The sequence below is a fragment of the Pan paniscus genome, chromosome 11, assembly GCF_029289425.2.
Source record: "Pan paniscus chromosome 11, NHGRI_mPanPan1-v2.0_pri, whole genome shotgun sequence".
In the NCBI taxonomy this organism is placed as follows: Eukaryota; Metazoa; Chordata; class Mammalia; order Primates; family Hominidae; genus Pan; species Pan paniscus.
In genome coordinates, this window is record NC_073260.2 from 33,912,253 (window position 1) to 33,936,127 (window position 23,875).

Below are 23,875 nucleotides of genomic sequence, written 5' to 3' on the forward strand. Positions count from 1 at the left end.
AAAAGGGTAGCATTTGGGAGAAAGAAGACAGAAGAACTCTAAAAATGTCAATAGAAAGAGAAACGTGGGAGAAATAAACTTTTATCATAGTTTTTCCAAGTATCAGTCTCTCCTTAAATCAACTGGATTCAAGGCATTTTTGAGTATTAGTGTCCACATTCTATAGTTTTCCTGTCTTCTTCCTCACTCTTAGGCTGTCAGTTGGTAATTCTTGCTACTATGACTATGCCTGTCATTAACAACTGCCCTACTCCACTAAAAGGGGAATTTGTTAACAAGTAGAAAACAGAAAGAAAAATACTGAAAATAGTAGCAGTATCAAGTACAATAGTCAACAGATTCTGAGAAATGATCTTGAATAGAGGACATTAACTCTTGTCCATGAACTCTATGCTGTTGATTTTGATGACTAAGACATCTTTTGCTTTCTGCATGTTTCTTAGCTATGTTCCAGACACTTAAGGTTATCACATGAATGCCCTCTAAATAAGTGATATAGTGCTTTTTTTGTTTTGTTTTGTTTGAGATAGGGTCTTGCTCTGTTGCCCAGGCTAGAGTGCAGCAGTGTAATCACAGCTCGGTGCAGCCTCAACTTCCTAGGCTCAGGCAATCCTCCCATCTCAGCCTTCGAGTAGCTGGGACTACAGGTGCACATCACCATGCCCAGCTAATTTTTTTGTGTATTTTGTACAGACAGGATCTCATCATGTTGCCCAAGCTGGCCTCAAACTCCTGGGCTCAAGCAAACCACCCACCTTGGCTTCCCATAGTGCTGGGATTACAGGCATGAGCCACCATACCTGGCCAACATATCATACTTTTAAAGTACTTTTAAATATAGTACATTTCCCTTGTAATTCCTTTATATAATAAGTCCACCTATGTGCATTAGTAAGCTTCTTTACAACTCACCTCCAAATTTAAAGAATTAATTCATGCATTGGCTTACAGCAAAAGAACTTTTGTTTTGATTCATGTGTTTAAAAGAAGAAATCAATTAAACTTCAATTTTAATATCCAAAGATGTAAGGTGGCAAATGTTACCTTCTCAAGGAAGTTTTTTCTACCTTCAAGTTCACAGAAAATCATAAAATGAAAACAATCACTAGGCATAAATCAGTTATAAAGCTACCTAACACAATGCAGCTCACTACATACTCCACAAAGGTGAAGCAAATAACATCAAACTCAAATTTTATCTTGATAACTACACAGTAATTTTTGCTAATTATATAGCTTAATTTCCAAATCTTTTCACATCATTTTAAAATATATTCTACATTTCTGAGTTTTGATTTGACAAAATGGTAATCATTTAAAATGACCCTACTTAAAAGAAAAATTACAATTTACAATTTACAATCACTTAAACACCAGGATCTAAGTTAAAACATTAGCAGGCTTCTTGCTCTACTTTTTACATTTTTATACTAAACATATCCCTTAAGTAAGGATCTACATTTCCATGTTGTAATAAAACATTCAGTTACTTAAATTAAGCAGTAGGGGCATTTATCTGCAATAAGAAGTTACACAATTACAGTTCTCATGTGCATAAAGTGATGATGCTTTCCCAAGCAGCTCATAGACAGAAACACTTTTTAAACATATTTGTTGATGACCCTAAAGACACACACTTCTAAGTGTTTGCTTTGGAATAAATGAACAGCCAGCATTTTACTTATCAAGAAACCCCAAGCCTTTATTAGTATTAGAAATCAGTAAAGAAATCCAAAACTAAAGAAAAACAAAAACGCCTTTTTAAAAATACAACTTCCCTTGTTAAGTGTATTAATGCAGTTTTTGTGTACCTTTGAAAATTCTTCAGGTTCCTTTATATCTAATGACCTTGTTGCAAATTCTAATAGTTCTTCAGAGTTCTCCAGGGCATTATTACATTGACTAATCTGACTCTAGGGAAAAAAAAAAAAAAACTAAGTCATTAAAATGAAGTTTCCTATTGCCATTAGAATCTTAAATATATATTGTTATAATGAACTTACAAATAATTTTAATAGCAATAATAGAGGAAAAATATTTCAGTGAGCTATTGTAGCAAGATAATCAAGTTTTATATATATATAACGTGTTATTTTTTTATATATATATAACAAATTTTAATTATCTTAATACTTTGTACCTCTTGCCATAATTTATTGAAAACAGCTTCACTGCATACAGGTAAAGATACACTCATCATTTAAAACAAAAAGGGACCTAAGCGAAGCTTAGTCCACTGTCATTAATTAAAAACTAGCAATTCAAGATACATAAAGAATATGGGACAAGTAGGAAGTATTTTTCTAAACCTAAATGGCAAGGTTCCTGCTCTAAAGATGAATGCTCGCAATTCAATTTTATCTAACAAACTGCAAGTTTTAAAAATGTTTCTATTGGCTGCTCCTAGCTCCCCACTAACAATGCCAGAAGAACAAACTGTCCACATATATTCAAGTAGAAAGAAGGTCCCGACAAACAACAGATATCAATGAGGCACTAGGAACTGAGAGGTAACTGAAAAGGGAAAATATTACCAGTTGCACTGGAACATCACTCATGCCAGGGATGGCTAGGGGGTTGATCAAGATGCATAATGCACACTCAATATGCAAAAGACTTTTTGGTACTTGATGGGAAGAAGGAAGGGCAAGAGAAAAGACATGACCCATGGCCACTTTGGTGGCAGGTTTAATATGCAGTATGAGCTAGGGTGACAGAAATGTTGGCTAGTGGTAGATGAAGACAATTAGAGCTGCTCTGGTAAAGAAAAAGTACAGGGAGGGAAAAGGGAAAGTTGGAGATTAAGCAACTGGATGCTTAAAGGCCATTCCAAAGTGGTGCTGTGAAGAAGGGTCTGGGTCCAAAACAGAACAGAATTCTGCACAGGATGAGTTTTCGGTTGGATCTTCAGATGATGCTGAGTTGTCCTTTCTTCTACAGTGTTTTGTTTTTTAAATGAATTCATTTCTTATTAGTATTTATTGAAATGTATGGAAACTTTATGAATAAACGAATTATCCTTGAATTATTTAAGTAATACATCCCCCACCCCCAAATATGAACAACAAACCTCAACCTGGGTAGTATGGACACACTTCGAAGATACAGTATCTGATCCTTGGAAATTGTGCATTTATGGTGTGTATGTAAGATAGAAAGACAACATATGTGTTTTTCCACAGCTTTTAGGTGCTCAAAGATATCTATAACTCAAATCAACACACAAAAATTTGCATTTCTACATACCAATAATGAACAATCCAAGAAGGAAAAAAAAGAAAAAATCCACTTATAATAGTATCAAAAAGAACAGCATACTTTGAAATAAATTTAACCAACAAAGCATGAGACCTAGACACCCAAAACTACAATACAATGCTAAAAGAAATACACAACAAAAATAAAGGGAAAGACATTCATGTTCATAGATTGGAACACTTAATATTGTTAAACTATCCATACTACCCAAAGCAATCTATAAACTCAATGTAATCACTGTCAAAATCCCAAGACATTTTTTGTAGGAACAGAAAAAATATATATAAAATTCATGTAGAATCTCCAGGGACCCTGAATTGCACAATTTTGAAAGAGAAAAAAGTCGAATGCCTCAACATTCCTGATTTCAAAATACCTTACAAAACTATAGGAACCCAAACAATGTGGTACTGGCATAAAGACAGATACACAGACCAATGGAACAAAACAGACAGTCCTGAAATTACCCTTCACATATATGATCGAATGATCTCTGACATAGGTACTAAGGCCAAACAATAGGGACAGGACAGTCTCTTCAATAAATGGTGCTAGGAAAACCGAATATCCACAAGCAAAAAAATAAAGTAGGTCCCTTACTTAACACCATACGCAAAAATTAACTAAAAATGGATTAAAGACCTAAACATAAGCTCTAAAGCTCCTAGAAGAAAACATAGAGGAAAAGCTTCATAACACTGTATTTGTCAATGATTTCCTGGATATGACAATGAAAGCAAAAATAGACAAATTAGATGACGTAAAACTTTAAAACTTCTCTATATCAAATAGAACAACCAACAGGGTAAAAAAGCAGCCTACAAAATGGGGAAAAAAAAAACCTGTGAATCATACACCTGATAAGGAGTTAATATCCAGAATGAATAGAAAACTGCTGCAACTTAACAACCACCAAAAACCCCAAGTAACCCAATTAAAAGATGGCCAAAGAACCTGAATAGACACTTCTCTAAAGAAAATACATTGATGGCCAACAAACACGTGAAGAGATGCTCAACATCACTAGTCACTAGGGAAATGCAAATCAAAACCGTAATGAAATATCATGTTATACCCATTATGATGGCCACTACAAAAAAAAAACAGAAAATAAAAAGCACCGGCAAGCACATGAAGAAATTGGAACACTTCGGCTGGTAGGAATGTAAAATAGTGCAGCCACTATGGAAAACATTATATAGAGGGTCCTCAGAAAATTATAAAGAGAATTACCACATGATTCAGCAATCCTACTTTGAAGTATACATATCCAAAACAATTGAAAACAGAATCTCAAAGAGATATTTAAACCCCCACATTCATTGCAGCATTATTCACAATAGCTAAGAGGTGTAAGCTGCCAAAATGTCCATAGACATATAAATGGATAAAGAAAATGTGGTATATACATAAGTGGAATATTATTCAACCACAAAAAAGGAGGAAATCCTAGCACATGCTATATAACATGAATAAATCTTGAGGACATTATGCTGAGTAGGAAATAAGTCACAAAAGGACAAATGCTATGATTCCACTTATATGAGACATGTAGAGTAGTCATGGAAACAGAAAATAACATGATGATTGCCAGGGGCTAGTAAGAAGGGGAAATAAGTTGTTGATCAAGGGACATAAAGTTTCACTTGCACAAGATGAAAAAATTCTAGAGATCTGTTATACAAAAATGTGAATATATTTAACACCATCAACTGTACACTGTACAGTTTAAAATGGTTTAAGAGAATTGGCTGGGCACGGTGGCTTACGCCTGTAATCCCAGCACTTTGGGAGGCCAAGACGGGTGGATCACCTGAGGTCAGGAGTTTGAGACCAGCCTGGTCAACATGGTGAAACCCCGTCTCTACTAAAAATACAAAAATTAGCCAGGCATGGTGGTGGGCACCTGTAATCCCAGCTACTTGGGAGGCTGAGGCAGGAGAATCGCTTGAACCTGGGAGGCAGAGGTTGCAATGAACCAAGATCACTCCAGCCTGGGTGACAGAGTGAGACTCTGTCTCAAAAAAAAAAAAATGGTTAAGAGAATAAATTGTTTTTTTAAAAACAATTTTAGAATACTTATGGCCAAAACAAAAAACCATTCTTCTACAAGGTAAGGGTATAGTTATACTTAGAAATTCATTAATTTTTGCTTACCATAAATCAAGGATTAAATAGACTAAAATTATCCATATTTCAATAGCTGTATGATCTCACCTGTAACTCCTGGGATTTACGAGCTTGTTCCTGCTTGATACAGTTAATCATACTTTCTTTTACTTCATCCAGTATAGAGTATAAACTATCAAATTCTTCATCTAACTCTGAGAGTATGTTGGACGAATTTTCCTGTTTAAAAAACAAAACAAAACAATTTTACTGAAGCGCTATCAAACGTTTAAAACCTAAAAGGTATGCCCAAAAGAGAGAATAAATTTATATTACAAACTATGTTGGCCTAATATAAAAATAACATAATTCTAATATTTGACTTAAGGCTTTAAAAAGAGATAAATGCAACAAACTGCCTGCTAATGCTAACAATACTGTTTCAGCTATACTATCAGTTAAGTTGTCTTTTATGGACTAGCCCATACTCTCTTCACTTTACTGTTTCCACAGGACAACATGAAAGGTTGTTTTAACGTTCCCAACTTCGTCCAGACCTTCAGTCTCTCAGGCAGACTCTAAGCCAGTGGTTCTTAACCTCTGGTGCGTATCAGAATCACTGGTGAGGTATTCTTATAAAATATTCCAGAGATTTTAATTCAGTAATTCCGAGGAACACTTTGCACATACAGAAATGAGGCGGATTTTGTCTAAATTTTAAAATCTTTCAGGGTCTCTAAAACACTGCATTTATGTAAGATAAACAGAAATTAAAAGACTAAGCAATTATTTATTGGATCCTAAGATATTTATCAAATATTAAATCATCTAATGACTAGAATTTGTAGTCAAATCCTGTATTAACTAAAATACAGATAAGTTACTTGCCCAAAGCCATACAATTAGTTACTAGTAACATGGTCAATAATGCATTTCAAGTCTCTTGAGTTCCCCATTGCTATATTTGCCGCTATTTCAACAAAAAATAACTTGAATTATTTGTAAAATCCCTAGATAAGCAATATCCACACTTGCAACAATTATGAGATAGAAGAAATTCTCTTAAGACATTTTTCAACTTGGATGAATCATTCAATTAAGAGAAGCGAACTGGCACTGACTAAGAGAACTAATACATACAATCTACTGTAATATTGTATGTCCAAACTTTTGCTTATAATGTTTATAAAAACTAGATACCTCACAGGCACCTCATCAAAGGTGGTGGTAATTATTTTACTAGTCTATTTACAGTGGTAAGAACAACTATAGAAGTGGAATGTGCAGTCAGGAAGGGAAAAAACCTAACTCAAATCCCACATTTGCCACTCAGTAACAGCATGACCTTATACAAGGCACTTAAATTCCTAGACCTCAGTCTATTCATTCATAAAAAAGAAACAGACTATTTTCCTCTCAATCACCAGATGGCATCTTGTTGCCTTTTGCCTACTACTAAGCTCCCATCTTCAGCAACGAGGTTGTAGTTTAATTCCCCCACTACTTTTTTTTCTAACGTTAAGGTAGAATTCTAATTTGAGCTAGCTCTACATAAGATCTCTCTTTCCAGATACCAAATGTGATGATTCGCTTGTCCACAGATCAAGAGCTTTATAGCCATGAGCTTTATGCTTATCTAAAGAAAACTGATTCACCAGTTTTCCAATAAAATAGTTCAAGATAGCTAAAATAATTTTTTTTTTTTTTTTTGAGACAGAGTCTCACTCTATCACCCAGGCTGGAGTGCAGTAGTGCGATCTCGGCTCACTGCAACCTCCACCTCCTGGGTTCAAGCGATTCTCCTGCCTCAGCCTCCCAACTAGCTGGGATTACAGGCGCTTGCCACCACAACCAGCTAATTCTTGTATTTTTAGTAGAGATGGGGTTTCACAATGTTGGCCAGGCTGGTCTTGAACTCCTGACTTCAGGTGATCCACCCGACTCGGCCTCCCATGAATGTTCTTTTTGCTAAAGATAATTTTGGTTATTCTGGTTCTTTTGTAGTTCTATATACATTTTAGAATTTTTTCTATTTCTGTGGAAAATGACATTGGTATTTGGATAGAGATTACAATGAATCTGTAGATTACTTTGGGTAGTACAAATATTTTAACAATGTTAATTCTAATCCACAAACATGGGATATTTTTCCATTCATTTGTCTTCTTAAATTTCTTTCATCAGTGTTTTATAGCTTTCAGTATACAGATCTTTCATTTCCTTAGGTAAATGTATTCCTATTTTTTTATGCTACAGCAAATGGGATTGTTTTCTTATTTTCTTTTTGAAATAGTTCGTTTTTCATGTATAGAAGCAATACTGATTTTTGTGTGTTGATATTGCATTCTGTAACTTTACTGAATTTATCAGTTCTAACAGTTTTTTGGTAGAGACTTTAGAGTTTTCTAAAGACTGAGGCAGGAGAATCGCTTGAACCTGGGAAGCAGGAGTTTCAGTGAGCTGAGACTGCGGCATTGCACTCCAGCCTGGGTGACAGAACAAGTCTTTGTCTCAAAAAAAAAAAAAAGTGGTGAGAGTAAACATCTTTGTCTTGTTCCTGACTTTACAGAAAAAGCTTTTGACTTCTCACCTTTGATAAGATGGTAGCTGTGAGATTGTTATTATACATATGGCCTTTACTGTGTTGTGGTACATTCCTTCTACACCTAATTTGTTGAGAGTTTTTATCATGAAAGGATGTTGAATTCTGTCAAATTCTTTTTCTGCATCTACTAAGATAACCACACACTTTTTTTTGTCTTTAGTTTTGTTAATATGGTGTATCACATTTATTGACTTCTGTTGAACCATCCTTGCATCCCAGGCATAAATCCTACTGGATCATGGTAAATGATCTTTTTAATGTGCTACTGAATTCAGTTTGCTAGTATTTTATTGAGGATTTTTGCATCTATGTTGATTAGGAATACTGGCCTGTATTTCTCTCTTTTGTAGTATCCCTGGTTTGGCTTTATTATTGGGATAATGTTGAATTTGTAAAAATGGATTTGGAACGACTCCCTCCTGTTTGATTTTTTTGGAAGAGGCTGAGAATAACTGACATTAGTTCTTTAAATATTTTCTAGAATTCAGTGGTAAAACCATCAGGTTGCAGGTTTTTCTTTGATGGGAGACTTCACTGCGGATTCAATTTCCTTATTCATTATTGACCTATTCAGATTTTCTATTTCTTTCTGATTCAGTCTTGGTAGATTGTACATTTCTAGCAACCAGATTATCTTGAGTTCTCTCTTCCACAATCAATATGTCACTACTTACAATATAGATTATCTCCCCAAACCTGGAACTATTTTCTTAAGTATTCCTCTCCCTTCTCAATGGGCACTTTACCTTTTATTTTTATGTTACTTTCATCTACTTCTACAAGTAGACCCCTTACCAATAACATTTTCTTTTCTTTTTGAGATGCAGTCTCGTTCTATTACCCAGGCTGGAGTGCAGTGGTACAATCAATGCTCACTGCAGCCTTGACGTCCTGGGCTCAAACGATCCTCCTACCTCAGCCTCCTGGGTAGCTGGGACGACATGTGTATGCCACCACACCCAGCTAATTTTTGTATCTTTTTTTTTTTTGGTAGAGACGGTGTCTTGCCATGTTGCCCAAGCTGGTTTCAAACTCCTGGGCTCAACCCATCAACCTGCATCAGCCTCCCAAAATGCTGGGGTTACAGGCATGAGCCACCACACGTAGCCAAAATTTTTCTTCTATTGTTTATTGTAAAAGAAACGTTTTACTTGCCAGCACTTTTGAAAAACTACAAATTGCTCTTAATTTATATTAGAAAAAAATGTCAAATGGAAAAGGACTAAAGTGAGCACTCTGGTATTTTCTAACAACTACTATTCCAGAGTTTTCCTTTTCCCTTACTATTTGGATTTTTCCATGGACAAAACAGGAATTGCAATGAAAACATTTTTACTTTATCTGCTATTTTAAAACCCTGCTCTCACCTCCATTAGTTTATAACCCAAAATTCATAGAGTATATTTGTACTTCAGATTTGACTCATTGTGACATATTTACACAAAATTTTTCATAAAACAATCATACCTGAACTCCTTTTAGTGTATGATGTAGTGTATCAATAAAGTTCTGAATTTCATCATTTTTATTTGCCAGAGTTGAAATGATCCTCTGTAGAGCTTCCTAGAATTAAGAAAAGCATTAAAATACTATATTTCAATGGAAGAGTTACAAAACTCATTAACAAGCATTCTCTAAACAAACTTTATGTAAGAGTATATTGTATAACAAATAGGAGCAATGTAAAATTTCTCATTGTTCCAAACTTCCAAAGGCTTATAATTAGAAAAGATGGGGTATATATTTGTACTGTATTAAGCCCTCTTATTCCTAATATGCAACTTAATCACCATGATACTTTTCAGATTGAAAATGATCAGTTTAACTTAATATCAATAGAATTATTTTAGGTCATCAGCCATGACAACGGAATAGAGCAAAATCTTTAAATGCTGTAAAAACAAATGGAAACGGAATACAACATCAGGAACCGAGGAATAAAAGTGAGGAGACACAAATTCATCAACATTTTATTTATTTACAAAAATAAACCTATTTTAGAGATATGAAACTAGATAATACATGTGCATTTAGAATGACAACATTCATTCCAATATTTACAGATGCTGTAGAACTATAATAAATAAAGCAATTTTAGTAGCAGATATCTCAGACTTTGATAATGCTTCCTATTTAAATAAAACATTTGGTTAATTTTCTCTCTGGTTCGGTGCTATCCAATAAAATTTTCCACTGTGATGGAAATGTTCTATAAATGTGCTGCCCAATATGGTAGCCACTAGCCACACACAGTTAAAGAAGTCTTGAAATGTGACTAGAACTGAGGAACTAAATTTAATTTTTCCAACTTTAATTAAGTTTATATAGTCGAATGTAACCAATGCTATCATATTGGACAGCACAAGTCTAGTTGCAGTAACTCCTCATTGGTAGCAACAGCAAAAACCAAACAAGGTTATTTATAGTCTCAGAAAAAAATCAAATGCAAGTACTTTAATACTTTGTAATTTTCTCATAAGCATAGGACTTTTTTCTGTAAGCACCTATGAGCTTAAATATTTTAATAAAGCCTATAAGACTTTGTGGAATAAAGGTTTTCCTAAAAAATATAATCAGATATCGACAAAGGGTTATAGATAAGGAGCCCAGGAAACAGTCTGAAGGGAGATAACATTTTTTTTTTAAGTTTTTTTTCTCGAGACAGAGTTTTTGGCTGTTGTCTCCCAGGTTGGAGTGCAATGGTGTGATCTCGGCTCACTGCAACCTCCACCTCCCGGGTTCAAGCAATTCTCCTGCCTCAGCCTCCCGAGTAGCTGGAATTACAGGTGCCCGCCACCACGCCCAGCTAATTTTTGCATTTTTAGTAGAGACGGGGCTTCACCATGTTGGCCAGGCTGGTCTCAAACTCTTGACCTCAGGAGATCCACCTGCCTCAACCTCCCAAAGTGCTGGGACTGCAGGTGTAAGCTACCATACCTGGCAACATTTTATACAAATGTTCATAAAGTATTGTAGTAGTGAAAAAAGCATGTGCCACCACACATGTGTGCTATGGGAGGCCCAGGCAGGTGGATCACTTGAGGTCAGGAGTTTGAGACCAGCCTGGCCAGCATGGTGAAACCCCGTCTCTACTAAAAATACAAAAATTAGCCAGGCGTGGTAGCATGCACCTGTAATCCCAGCTACTCAGGAGGCTGAGGCAGGAGAATCACTTGAACTGGGAGGTGGAGGCTGCAGTGAGCCGAGATCTCACCACTGCACTCCAGCCTGGGCAACAGAGCAAGATTGTGTCTCAAAAAAAAAAAAAAAAATGCCAGTCACAGTGGCTCATGCCTGTAATCCCAGCACTTTGGGATGCTGAGGCGGGTGGATCACCAGAGGTCAGAAGTTTGAAACCAGCCTGGCCAACATGGCGAAACCCTGTCTCTACTAAAAATACAAAAATTAGGCAGGCGTGGTGATGGGCGCCTGTAATCCCAGCTCAGCTATTCGGGAGGCTGAGTCAAGAAAATTGCTTGAACCCGGGAGGTGGAGGTTGCAGTGAGCCGAGATCACACCACTACATTCCAGCCTGGGTGACAGAGCAAGATTCCATCTTAAAAAAAAAAAAAAAAAACTTAAAAAAACTTTCCACCAAAAAAAATTATAAAACATTGGTACCAAAAAAAAGGCAGATACAGTTCAGAGCAAAAAATAAAATCTCCTTAGCATAAAATAGCTTCCCATTTACATATTTTTTTGGTCTAAGTTTAGTAGAAAGCTTTACATTTCAGAAATTACATAGCAAAAATCTGGAGATAGCTGTAACTTATTGCCCCAACTAGATAAGACCTGAGCTCCAAAGATTTTAATGAGAAGCCTTTTTTTTTTTTTTGAGGCTCTGTCACACAGGTGGGAGTGCAGTGACACAATCGTAGCTCACTGCAGCCTCAACCTCTTCGGCTCAAGCCATATCCACCTGCCTCATTATTTGATTTTTTGTAGAGACGAGGTCTCACTATGTTGCCCAGGCTGGTCTCGAACTTCTGGGCTCCAGCAATCCTCCCACCTCAGCTTCCCAAAGTGTTGGGATTACAGGCATGATCCCTGCTCCCAGCTAAAGCCTACCTTTTTAATGTTCCTGTTTTTTAATGAGTATAGTCAAAGACATCTAAATGCTCTAATTTTGAATCAGATCTTCAAGTTAAATCCTCTGCTCCTTTAAGAGCTACCAACCTGCTGCAAGTTAACAGACTCTGGTCCAATAGTGATGTTAGAGATCAGAAAACAGGCTTTATCAACTGTAACGTTTTCATTCTCCTTAAAGCAGTACTGTCCAATATAAATACAGTAGGAGCCAATAGCAGCCACATCAAAAAAGTAAAGGAAAAACAGGACAAATTAATTTTAATATTTTATTTAATAGATTCAAAATATATTATCATTTCAACATGTAGTCAATATTTAACAATTAATGAGTTTTTCTTTTTTTTAGTATGGAGTGTTCAAAATTCAGTTTGTATTTTACACTTATGCATATCTCAATTCAAACTGGCCACATTTCAAGTGCTCAAAAACCACATTATGGCTAGAAGCTACCATCCTGGATAATACAGACTTAAGAGGTCTATGTCATCCAAACAGACCATATATTTCTAAGAGTGGAAATAGGGCAGAGATCCTCTATTAATCTTATTAATTTGCAATTAAAAATAAACGACCTAAAAGCTTTCTGAACTTTTTTCTTGGAAGACCAGAATTTCTTTATGTGCTTATGTTATGCCAGATTCTTGAATTATAATAGCTATATGTGGATATAAGTTAAAATGTTACAACCAACTTCCTTTACCAGAATTTCACTCATTTCTCAGTTTTTATTTACATAAATATTAACTCTAGAAGGTGAAAGACATTTTAAAATTACCAACTCTCAAAAGAAATTGGTACATAAGTAACACCACTTCGGGGTCCAATACCATAACAGAAGAAACAAATACACTCCTCTCTCCTGTGAAATTTACACCGTTCACTCATGTTTTGGGTTAGAGAAGACTTCTTGGGATCACAGAAAGTGCAAATGTCCACGTCAAAGTTGGCAGCTAACAAAAACAAGACTGCACCTAAGGACAACTGACATACAGGTTAGACAAATTCAAAGAATCATCAGAATAATGCCTTCCATTTTCTATGATACTATCGCATACCTCCAAAAAAATACCACCCTTAGATTACAGTCAATCTTTTTTTTTTTTTTTTTTTGAGATGGAGTCTCACTCTGTCACCCAGGCTAGAATGCAGTGGTGCAATCACGGCTCACTGCAACCTCTGCCTCCTGGGTTCAAGCAATTCTCCTGCCTCAGCCTCTCGAGTAGCTGGGATTACAGGTGCAAGCTACCGTGCCTGGCTAATTTTTTGTATTTTTTGGTAGAGACGGGGTTTCACCATGCTGGCCAGGCTGGTCTCGAACTCCTGACCTTGTGATTCACCCACTTCGGCTTCCCAAGTGCAAGGATTACAGGGATGAGCCACCACTCCCAGCGATTACAGTTAATCTTATATTTACCATTCCTCTTAAATTCATTCAAAATTCTATTACCACAGATGAAAGACCCTTTTCAACTGTATTGGCCTAAGATGTATTAATAGCCATACTTCTGGAAAGAAACTCTACAATCTGTGTTAAAGCCTTTAGGGGAATGATATCCTATATGAATTGCCTAAGGCTGTAAAAATACTGTACTTCCCCAGAAAGTGGATGAGAAAGAAAGGTCTTTAAAGGCTGATATAGTATTTCTGAGAAACACGGTCTCATTCTTTGAAGAGAGAGCACTCTACAGCTCTTGAATTTAACAAGGAGTTCCAGTACAGCATGAGAGTCTGTAATACACACCTAGATAAAGGGTCCACATTCTGAGAAAAGTTGCTTTACCCTAATGCCAAAACTGCAAAGACTAAAGGCCTAGATTATTTTCAGAGGATGCACTGCAATCTTTAGATGGGGAGGGCTTCAGAGCCTTGGCTACAATACACCACTGAGATGCTATGAGAATGGACAAGCCAGCTGTAGAGGACTCTGGAACCCCAGCATTTAAGATCATCTATATTTTCAAAGCTACCGAATACATTAGTAAACCTGGCTGCAGAAGAAGCAACCATTCAGATCATAAAGAGAAAGTCATAGCAACCAATGTGACCTTGTTAGCTAATACAGATAAAATGCTGCCTCTCTGCTAAGCTTTTCTTTTTTTTTTCTTTTTTTTTTTTTTTTGAGACGGAGTCTGGCTCTGTCGCCCAGGCTGGAGTGCAGTGGCGCTATCTCGGCTCACTGCAAGCTCCGCCTCCCGGGTTCACGCCATTCTCCTGCCTCAACCTCCCGAGTAGCTGGGACTACAGGCGCCCGCCACTACACCCGGCTAATTTTTTTGTATTTTTAGTAGAGACGGGGTTTCACCGTGTTAGCCAGGATGGTCTCGATCTCCTGACCTCGTGATCCGCCCGCCTCGGCCTCCCAAAGTGCTGGGATTACAGGCGTGAGCCACCGCGCCCGGCCTCTGCTAAGCTTTTCTAAGCTTAAAGGAGGAAGGAAATATACGCAAAGTTCCCCAAGGGCAGACTACTGAGACAAAGGCTCCAGAAGCTCTGATCCACTTGCCCTTTAATCTGCAACTGCTGTAGAGAGGATGAGCAAATGAAAAAGACTGTAATCCAAGGCTCATATTTAGCATTCTAAAATAGTAAGTTTATCAGGGAGAGGGCCAAGGCTTCAACCTTTCTGACCCTCACAAGAATGGGGACTGGCTGGAACTAAGTGGAAATGGCATAAAGATAAAAAGCACTAAGGAACTTGGTGCTCAGTAGAACTGGAAAACAAGTTACAAGGAATCAGAATATTTAAGACAAAACTACCACCAGCACCAAAACATATGAAAACTAAAGAAACAGGATTACATGTGCTGAGTTCTGAAACTTGACCCTAGCTTGCATATGTGACATAAAGCTAAAATTTTCTCTATGGTGGTAGGAGTCAAGTAAAAGGTGTATATAAGGATAGTATGTGCCTAATCTAGGAGGTATACAAGGGGAGACTGGCTGAACAGGCATCAAATCCAGCAGTTTTTAAAAAGTGTTGTCTAGATATGGTAGGCAATATGCCAGGGCAGAGAAAGAGAGCAGAAAAGATCTAAAATATATCATAATTCAATGAGTTTTCTACCCCAGTCTATCCCTCCAGGACCTCTAAATTTAATCAAGAGCAAAGAAAGAAAGCTAGGCCATCATCACTATCTCCTCTCCTCTAATTTGTGCTCTACGTGAAGTCACAAAGTTCTATAGATTTTATCCCTTAATGGTTCTAGTGATAGCAGCAGGAGGCAGACGTAGTCCTAGGCAGATAGGGGTGGGTCCCTGGTGAAACCTGACCTTCAGGCCAAAGACAGCCTGAAGCCTGAAAACTGGGCTGCCAGTTCCTGATGGAATCCACAACCCTGAATAAGAATTTCCTTTATGCCTTTCAGTCAAACAAATGGTGCTTTTTCCACGCCCACCCATGGACCAATCAGCACATACTTCCTCCTGCCCATGGACCAATCAGCATGCACTTCCCCACTTTGAGCCCATAAAAACCCTGGACTCAGCCGTCTATCAGGACTACCCATTTCAGGACTCCTCTCCACTGAGAGCTGTTCTGTCACTCAGTAAAACTCTCCACTGCCTCGCTCACCACCCAGTTGTCCATGCAACCTCATTCTTCCTGTACGCAGGACAAGAACTCAGGAACCGCCAAAAGGCAGGCGCAGAAAGGGCTGTAACACTTTCCTGGCCCACTTGCCAAGCTGCAGACAGGAGCAAAAGGGGCTGTAACATGTTCCTGGCCAGCTCACCAAGCTGCAGACAGTGACATGAACTGCAGGAGTGAAGAGTAGCAACACTTCTAAGGGCCTAGACCTCGGGATTCCCTGAGCCAGAGCTGTAACACTATAGCCCTCCCAACTTCCACCAGCATCAGGCGGCTGCCCCACATGACAGCAAGTGACAACAGGATTGGGCCAGCCTGGGAGCCACAGGCCCAAGCAAGGTGGCAGGACTGAACAGGCTGAAACATGCCCTGCCACTCCCACTGGCCAAGCTGCAGGTGGCAGGAACAAGAGAGGTGTAGCACCCCTGCCCCCAACCCCTTGGGGCTCTGCAGTTACTGGCATCTCTGAGTTTTCAGGCACCACTGTGTTCACTTCATCCAGACGCAGGCACCCACAGAGGAAGCCACTTGCAGTATGCTTGGTCCAGCTGCAGCCTCGCATGGAGCCAGTGACTGTGCCAGTGCCCGGAGCTGCCCGTATGGCCACAGCAGCCAGCATGCTAGGCTGTGCACAGTGGCCGGACCCCAAACTCACTCGCTCGCTCACACACCCCTCACTGCTCCATGCCTGGCTCGCCCTTGGCAGGTGTGGGATCCAGGCCAGCAGCATGAGCTAAGCACAGCCTGCCAGGCCGAGTGGGCAGAACAAGCCCAGCCGGCATGAGTGAAATTCAAGGAGAGACACTGCCAGCTACAGAGGTTTCTAGCTGGTTAAGAAACATCCAAAGTATCCTGTGACATCAGAATTATTACTACTATCTTAGTAAAAGTTACTATCATATCTCAACCTATATCTCAACCTTCACTGCAGCAAAATTTTTCTTAATCAGACTCTGATAACAATCTTTCTCCCCAGTAATCAGTTCTCTATATACTTCAGCTAGGGTAATGATAGCATCACGCTTCCTGATCAGTATTCTTCAATAGATTCCCATTGTACCTTGGATAAAACTGAAAATCTTTAACATGACCTATAAGATCTCAAATGATCTGTCCACTGCCTACCTCACCTGCTTCATCTCCCCAGACTTCCTCTCCCTTGTTACACTCCAGCTGCATAGCCTGCTATGAATTTATCTAATCTGACTTGCTTTCTACCTAGGAGCCCTCTCACTTATCAGTTTCTCTACCTATAACCTCTGTCCTAAAACATATACACAATGTACTGATAAAACAAATTCCAAAAATGTACTTATAGAATGAGCCCATGTTACATATAATCATTTCATTTTTTTTTCTAATCAAAGCCTTATGGGTAAAGAAGGGCAAAGACAACTTTCATCTGCCCCATGGGATTCTATCAACCTTAAAGGATGCCTACGAAGGTCTCAGATTTTTATATCAGATCTCAAGCCTCCCATTACCTTACAAACACTGATGGATAAATAGATAAACAGAGATGAATAAAGGCAATATAAATTATCTGAAGCTTATCTAGAAAATTATATTTTATAAGATTCATGTGGTGACAACTAAAAGTTCTAGGTGACACAGGTCTGAAGACATGCTTTGACAAATGCCAATTCTGCTAGATCATAGTAAAATATATGAGATAAGTCTCCATAGGAAGTCTGCACAGGCAATCTCAGCAAATGTCTTTTGGTGATGTAGCACAATTACCAGGCCCTCATAACAACAACAAAAAAATACAATGATGTGACTATGGATTTAGACTAAGGCAACTGCTACACCAACAAGAAAAAGCATTATATACACCCTAGCCAAGCACAAATGCAACCACTGTTATGGAATGAATCAAAGTAATCTAAGATGTACAAGACATAAGTTACTCTCTTCAACGCAGCACAGCTTAAAGTTATGTTTATAATCATTATCAATCAAGTAAAAGGATAATCAATAGACTGAGCAAAAGAGCACTTTGGTACTCTTAAGTGCCAAGTACTATCTTAAGCTCTATACATATTATTAATTCATTTAATCCTTTCAAGAATCCTATGAAGTAAGTTACTATTATTATCCTCATTTTCCAATGAGGAAGCTGACGCATGGAGAAGTTAAGCAGCTTGCCTAGAATATCAAAGCTAATATGTCACACAGCCAGGATTCAAATTAAGACAGTTTGATTCCTAAGTCTATGCTCTTAAAGGACTACACTGTACTACCTGATAAAACAGAGATCAGAGGTTCATGAAAAGGTCAGAACGGCTAAAGGCATCCAAAGGACTAAGATTTTACTTCAAGATTAGAAATCTGGAACTGATCAACAATCTGGAAACCTGGAACTGATCAACAGGTTATAACTCCAAATCAGAGGGCATCAGCATCCATGTGGTCATAATTAGAGAAATGCTGACATATGGGTTTCCCACCAGCATCTTCTCAGATGAGGAGAAGACTTCTGAGTCAAATTCTACAGTAGTATTCCAAAAAATCAAGATACAAAAATCTAGAGCCCCTGCAAATACCACAAATAGATCTATAATTTAAGGGGGTCAAACTATGATTATAGCCAATTTAGTTAGTATTTCATTAAGCACCTTCTATGTGCCAGGCACTGTGCTGCTAATATGGAGTAACTTTTTAATCATCAAATCTGATAAAAAAGTAGTATGAGTCTTCACATTTTATGGTTGGAAAAAGGAAAGATTCAAGATGTTAAGAAACTTGTTTTAGGTCACACAGCTATCAACTGGCAGTCATGATTCAAATTCAGGAGGTTGTCCCCAGAACCTCTGCTTTTCAAATCCAGGAGGTTGCCTCCAGAGCCTGTACCCTAGGCTGCCTAAACTGTTGGGGATTGTATGAAATAATCATAGGGTTCCTGCAACCAGAGGAAAGGGATTGATCAAATCAGCATGTAACATTCCTGGAAAATGCCCAATAATGCCACCAGAAATGATGCCACTTGCATCATCCCACACATAGACCTGTCCTTTGAATTAGGTGACTTCATGCTGAACCCCTCCATCGACTCCAGTGGGGATGGCACCAGGTTCAAGAGGCTGAAGAAACCCAGAGCCACCAAATGAGGCATGGTATTTTATTAAGGGATTACATACAAGGGAGAGAGTCCAGTGGTGGCAGGCTGAGCAGGAGAACTGCCTTATATACAGAAAAGGTCCAGTGGCAGTGGGCTGGACAAGGTAACTACACAGCCCAGTGAAGCTCAGAAGACACATTCAGGTGAGTCTGCCATACAGGATCATTCTAATAGTATGCTTAAACTACTGCTGTTAGGTAGGTTTACCATACAGTGATAAAGAGCGGAATCAAGAAAGCGCTATCCAGCTGTTAGCTAGATAATCAGAATCTCACCAGTTATTTTAACAAAAGTATCATGCTCAGATGTGATGCAAGAAGGTGAAAAAAAGAGAACTGGGAAATTCAGGAATCTAATCATAATATACCTAAATGATGGAAGGCTACACCCTCTCTAACAGTGAAACAGTTGAGAACACTACCTGTACACAGATGTAACTGAGACAGCCTACAATCAATTCTGATTGTCTAGCTTACCAGCTGAGAAAAAGTCTAAATGCTAGTAAAAGAACTGGCTGGGGAATGCTGCCTTTCTGCCCTGAACCCAGTTTAAGATATCACAGCATATGAGGAGGTAATCTCCCATCTAGGATTTGAGGAAAATAAAGCACACCAGAGGATAAAGAAGCCTTAACCATGTGCAGTGGCCTTTGAACTGGCTGTTTTACCCAGTAAAGTCAAGGAGGCTCATAGCTGGCCAAAGAAACCAGAGGTCCTACCATTTAATGAGAGAAGGTGGCATTGGAGTGGAGATGCGAGTATTAGTATAAACTAACAACCCTTCTCAAGGGCAACTTGACAATATGTATCAAATAAAATTTTTGAAATAGATATACATTGACTCAGTAATTCCATTTCTAATTTATTGTAAGTGAATAATTAAGGGTGTAAGCAGAGACTTGGCTACAAGGATGCTTATCTGTGATATTTATAACATTAAAAGGTTGGGATCAACAAAAAGGTACAACAAAAGGGTACTGTAAAACATGCATACAAAAGAATTCTGTTGAATCATTAAAAGTATTGTAGAATGATTAATATGGAAAAATATCCATAATTTATTATGTGAAATGCAAATTATAGAGCAGCATATATAGCATGATACCATAATTTTAGAAAAGTTTTTATATGCATATCAAAAACTAGATGGTGACATAAATGTTGAAGAGGTTATCTCTGGGTGGCAGAATTGAGTGGTTTTTATTTTATTTTCACTTTATTTATATTCTTATTTTCCTACAATAAACTTGTATTACCTATATTTATAATGCAATAGAAATGCAAAAGCTGGCTACGTTAATACTTTTTTAATAATTAGTTCAAAATTCAATTAACAGCAATCAACAAGCATCAATAACTGAAACCAGATGCTATCAGAACCTTGTGGCTGGGAAGAAGTGCCAACAAAGAGTGAAAAACATATTTTTAAAAGTCTGGAGATAAAATCCACCAACTTTAAAATATTTTCCACCCTAAGAGTAGAATATCTAGCACTACAGCAAACATTCAATATGTGTTTACTGTATAAATAATCCTGCTTACATTCAGCCAAGCATTGCAAACAAGCACTATGTTAAAATTTTTTTAAAAAAAGGTCTGCTTCACTATCTTTCTAATTTTTAAAAACTGCCAAGTTCAATTGAAAAATGAATGTATCTGTATTATATATAGTGGTCATAAGTATGTCAATATGGTGTTCATTTCTACTTTCTTGCTCACAGTTCTACTATACATAGCTAAGACATTCCCTCAAAAGAGTTGAAAAAAGGGGAAAGATACATGCAGACAGACGTGCACACACACGCACACACACACACACACACACAAAATAAAAATAGTAATTTTAGGCCGGGCGCAGTGTCTCCTGCCTGTAATCTCAGCACTTTGGGAGGATCATCTGAGGTCAGGCAGGAGTTCAAGACTACCCTGGCCAACACGGCAAAACCCCATCTCCACTAAAAATTTAAAAAATTAGCTGAGTGTGGTGGCGGGCGCCTATAATCCCAGCTACGAGGGAGGCGAAGACACAAGAATCTCTTCAACCCAGGAAGCAGAGGTTGCAGTGAGCCAAGATCATACCACTGCACTCTAGCCTGGGTGGCAGAGCAAGACTCTGTCTCAAAAAAAATAAAAATTAAAATTAAAATAGTGATTTTTATTGGGGCAACAAGAGAGACCAAATTCCAGGTTTTTAACTAAATCATGTTCTTTATCATCTATCAACTATTTTCACTACACTTAACTAGCTTCTTAACAAAAAAAAAAAAAAAAAAAAAAAAAAAAACAACTTTAGGTCAGACGTGATGGCTCATACCTATAATCCCAGCACTTTAGGAGGCCAAGGCGGGCCAATCGTTTGAGCCCAAGAGTTCAAGGCTAGCCTGGACAACATGGCAAAACCCTGTCTCTACAAAAAACACAAAAATTAGCCAAGTATATGGTGGCATGCACCTGTAGTCCCAGCTGCTCAGGAGGCTGAGCTGGGAGGATAGCTTGAGCACAGAAAGCAGAGGTTGCCATGGTGAGCCATCAGCCTGAGCAAGACAGCAAGACTCTGAGAAAGAAAAAAGAAAAGAAAAGAAAAAGAGAGGAGAGGAGGAAAGAAGGAGAGGAGGAAAGAAGGAAAGAAAGAAGGAAGGAAGGAAGGAAGGAAGGAAGGAAGGAAGGAAGGAAGGAAGGAAGGAAGGAAGGCAGGCAGGCAGGCAGGCAGGCAGGCAGGCGAGCGAGCGCCCACAGGAGGGAGGGAGGGAGGGAACCCTGCTTTATAGGGACTTATCCCTGTTACATTTTAAGTTTCAATTACTTTAATCATACCACCATTGAAATGCAAAGAATTCAGGCAAGAAGCATGGTAATGAAAAAACTATGGGTTGTAAAGAAAAACTTGACTTGAATCCAGACTACTATTTGCTAGCTGTGTGACTGTGAACAAGACACTTAACCTCTCTGGGCTTCATTTTCCCTAACAGTGCAACAGGAATAAGAACTGTTGTGACAGTCCGACACAATACTGGATGCAGAACAGTAATCAAATTTCATTCCTCTTTCCTCAGGAAACAATTTTTTTTAACTGAGGCGTAATTCTGGAACATGGAACAGTTGGTTGGTTATGGATGTGGTGGGGTTCTCAGAACTAGTAAGGTACAATATGAAGGCAAAGAATAGCACATAGCTTGGAGCAGGAAACTGGGATAAGGAAGCCAAGTGTAGATCTGCTACTTGTTGCAGGTTGTCATGTTTAAAACTCCTGCTCAGTTCAATCTCCCCAATCTAGTTTTGTCCAGTCAAGCCTCACCTGTCACTCACTACCCCTTTCCAAGTAGGAAGAATATGCAGGAGAAATAATGGGGAAAAGCAAATAAGTGACAATATATGCTCTTGGTGACTTCCTTCCTCTGAGCTCTCATCTCCCTTCCTCTCCACCCTTTCTTATTCCTACAGTAAGTACCTTTCTTAGAAAGAGTGATCCCTATGTATGTGAATAATCTGTACAAAAAGTTAAACTATAAAATTCCAAGCTCCAAGATTCTAAAAAGGTACAAATGTCTTATTTGTTTCAACGTTTTCTTTGAACGTGCACATTTCATCCGGTAAAGAAACCTTTGGGATTTTATCTTAAAGCCGTTTAAAGACATAATCAAAAGGTTTGAGTATCAAACAAAAGCCACCTATCCATAACACATCCTGTTCACGAAAGCGTCCCAGAAACTCGATATAAACAAAATCCCTCTGTTTATTTCCAGGAGTTAATACTGTGGTTTTCTGTATCCAACAGTATGCCTACATACCCGGGGTTATTACGTTTTCTTCCTCTACTCAAACAGAGCATCTGCTGCTAACATTAACACTGAAGTCCAAGTTATTTTCACAAACAAAAAAGCAGCTGGTCAAGCTAATCCATTTGTTGACTAGCCACCATGAAGCTTCTGTAAGACTGTCTAGTTAAGTTAACCTCTACTGTCAGACTGCATGACTCAGAACTTCCAATCTTCTTTCTATTAGAATGTAACAACTCTTCTCTGGAACCACCATGTGAATCGTTTCTTACAGATATAATAGCAGAAAATATGCTTTAAAAGTTAAAATGTCGGGCCGGGTGCGGTGGCCCACGCCTGTAATCCCAGCACTTTGGGAGGCAGAGGCGGGCGGATCACGGGGTCAGAAGATAGAGACCATCCTGGCTAACATGATGAAATCCTGTCTCTACTAAAAATACAAAAAATTAGCCAGGAGTGGTGGCGGGAGCCTGTAGTCCCAGCTACTCGGGAGGCTGAGGCAGGAGAATGGCGTGAACCTGGGAGGTGGAGCTTGCAGTGAGCCGAGATCGCGCCACTGCACTACTCCAGCCTGGGCCACAGAGCGAGACTTCGTCTCAAAAAAAAGGAAAAATGTCTACACTTAATTTTAAAAGGAGAAAGTTACTTTGAAGTTAGGATTATTAAATTAATAACAGTAGCTAACAGTATTTTTGTATGCTAGGCACTGTTAGTGGGTTTTAAAAATGAATGCAAGACTGGGCACGGTGGCTCAAGCCTGTAATCGCAGCGCTTTGTGAGGCCAAGGCTGGAGGATCACCTGAGTGAGGTCAGGAGTTTGAGACCAGCTGGCCATCATGGTAAAACCCCGTCTCTACTAAAAATACAAAAATTAGCCAGGTGTGGTGGCAGGCGCCTGTAATCCCAGCTACTCAGGAGGCTGAGGCAGGAGAATCTCTTCAACCCAGGAGGCGGAGGTTGCAGTAAGCCAAGATTGCACCGTTGCACTCCAGCCTGGGCGACAAGAGCAAAACTCCGTCTCAAAAAAAAAAAAAAAAAAAAAAAAAAGAACACAATCCTCACAATAATCTTGTGAGAGAATTACAATTATTGTTATCTCTGTTCTACAGATGAAGAAATGGAGACAGAGCAAACTATCCCAGCTCATACAGCTTATAAATAGTAGAACTGGAGATTTGGCTCCAGAGCCATCCTCTTACTAATGTAAAGCCCAAATCCCAATGCCTAACAAACATTCAGGTATATATTCAGGCCTTCCTCACACTTTGCAGTACCTATTTTTCTTATACTCTACTGACTGAGGTACTACCCCTACTACTATTTTCAATGTAC

At 38.5% G+C, this 23,875-nt stretch overlaps 1 protein-coding gene across 11 annotated transcripts in view; it reads right to left on the reverse strand.

Annotated features, from left to right (window-relative positions):
• FSD1L (fibronectin type III and SPRY domain containing 1 like) overlaps positions 1–23,875 on the reverse strand; it is a 103,116-nt gene that overhangs the window by 70,772 nt on the left and 8,469 nt on the right. For 6 of the 11 annotated variants that reach the window (XM_055117769.2, XM_055117770.2, XM_034967917.3 and 3 more), the window contains exons 2-5: positions 12,149–12,244; positions 9,440–9,535; positions 5,476–5,607; positions 1,812–1,913 (exon numbers count right to left, since the gene is read on the reverse strand). In XM_055117769.2, the coding sequence (XP_054973744.1) occupies positions 1,812–1,913; positions 5,476–5,607; positions 9,440–9,535; positions 12,149–12,244 (426 nt within the window). The remainder of the gene's footprint in view (positions 1–1,811; positions 1,914–5,475; positions 5,608–9,439; positions 9,536–12,148; positions 12,245–23,875) is intronic. The other 5 variants (XM_034967921.3, XM_055117771.2, XM_034967922.3 and 2 more) reach the window with 1 other exon arrangement.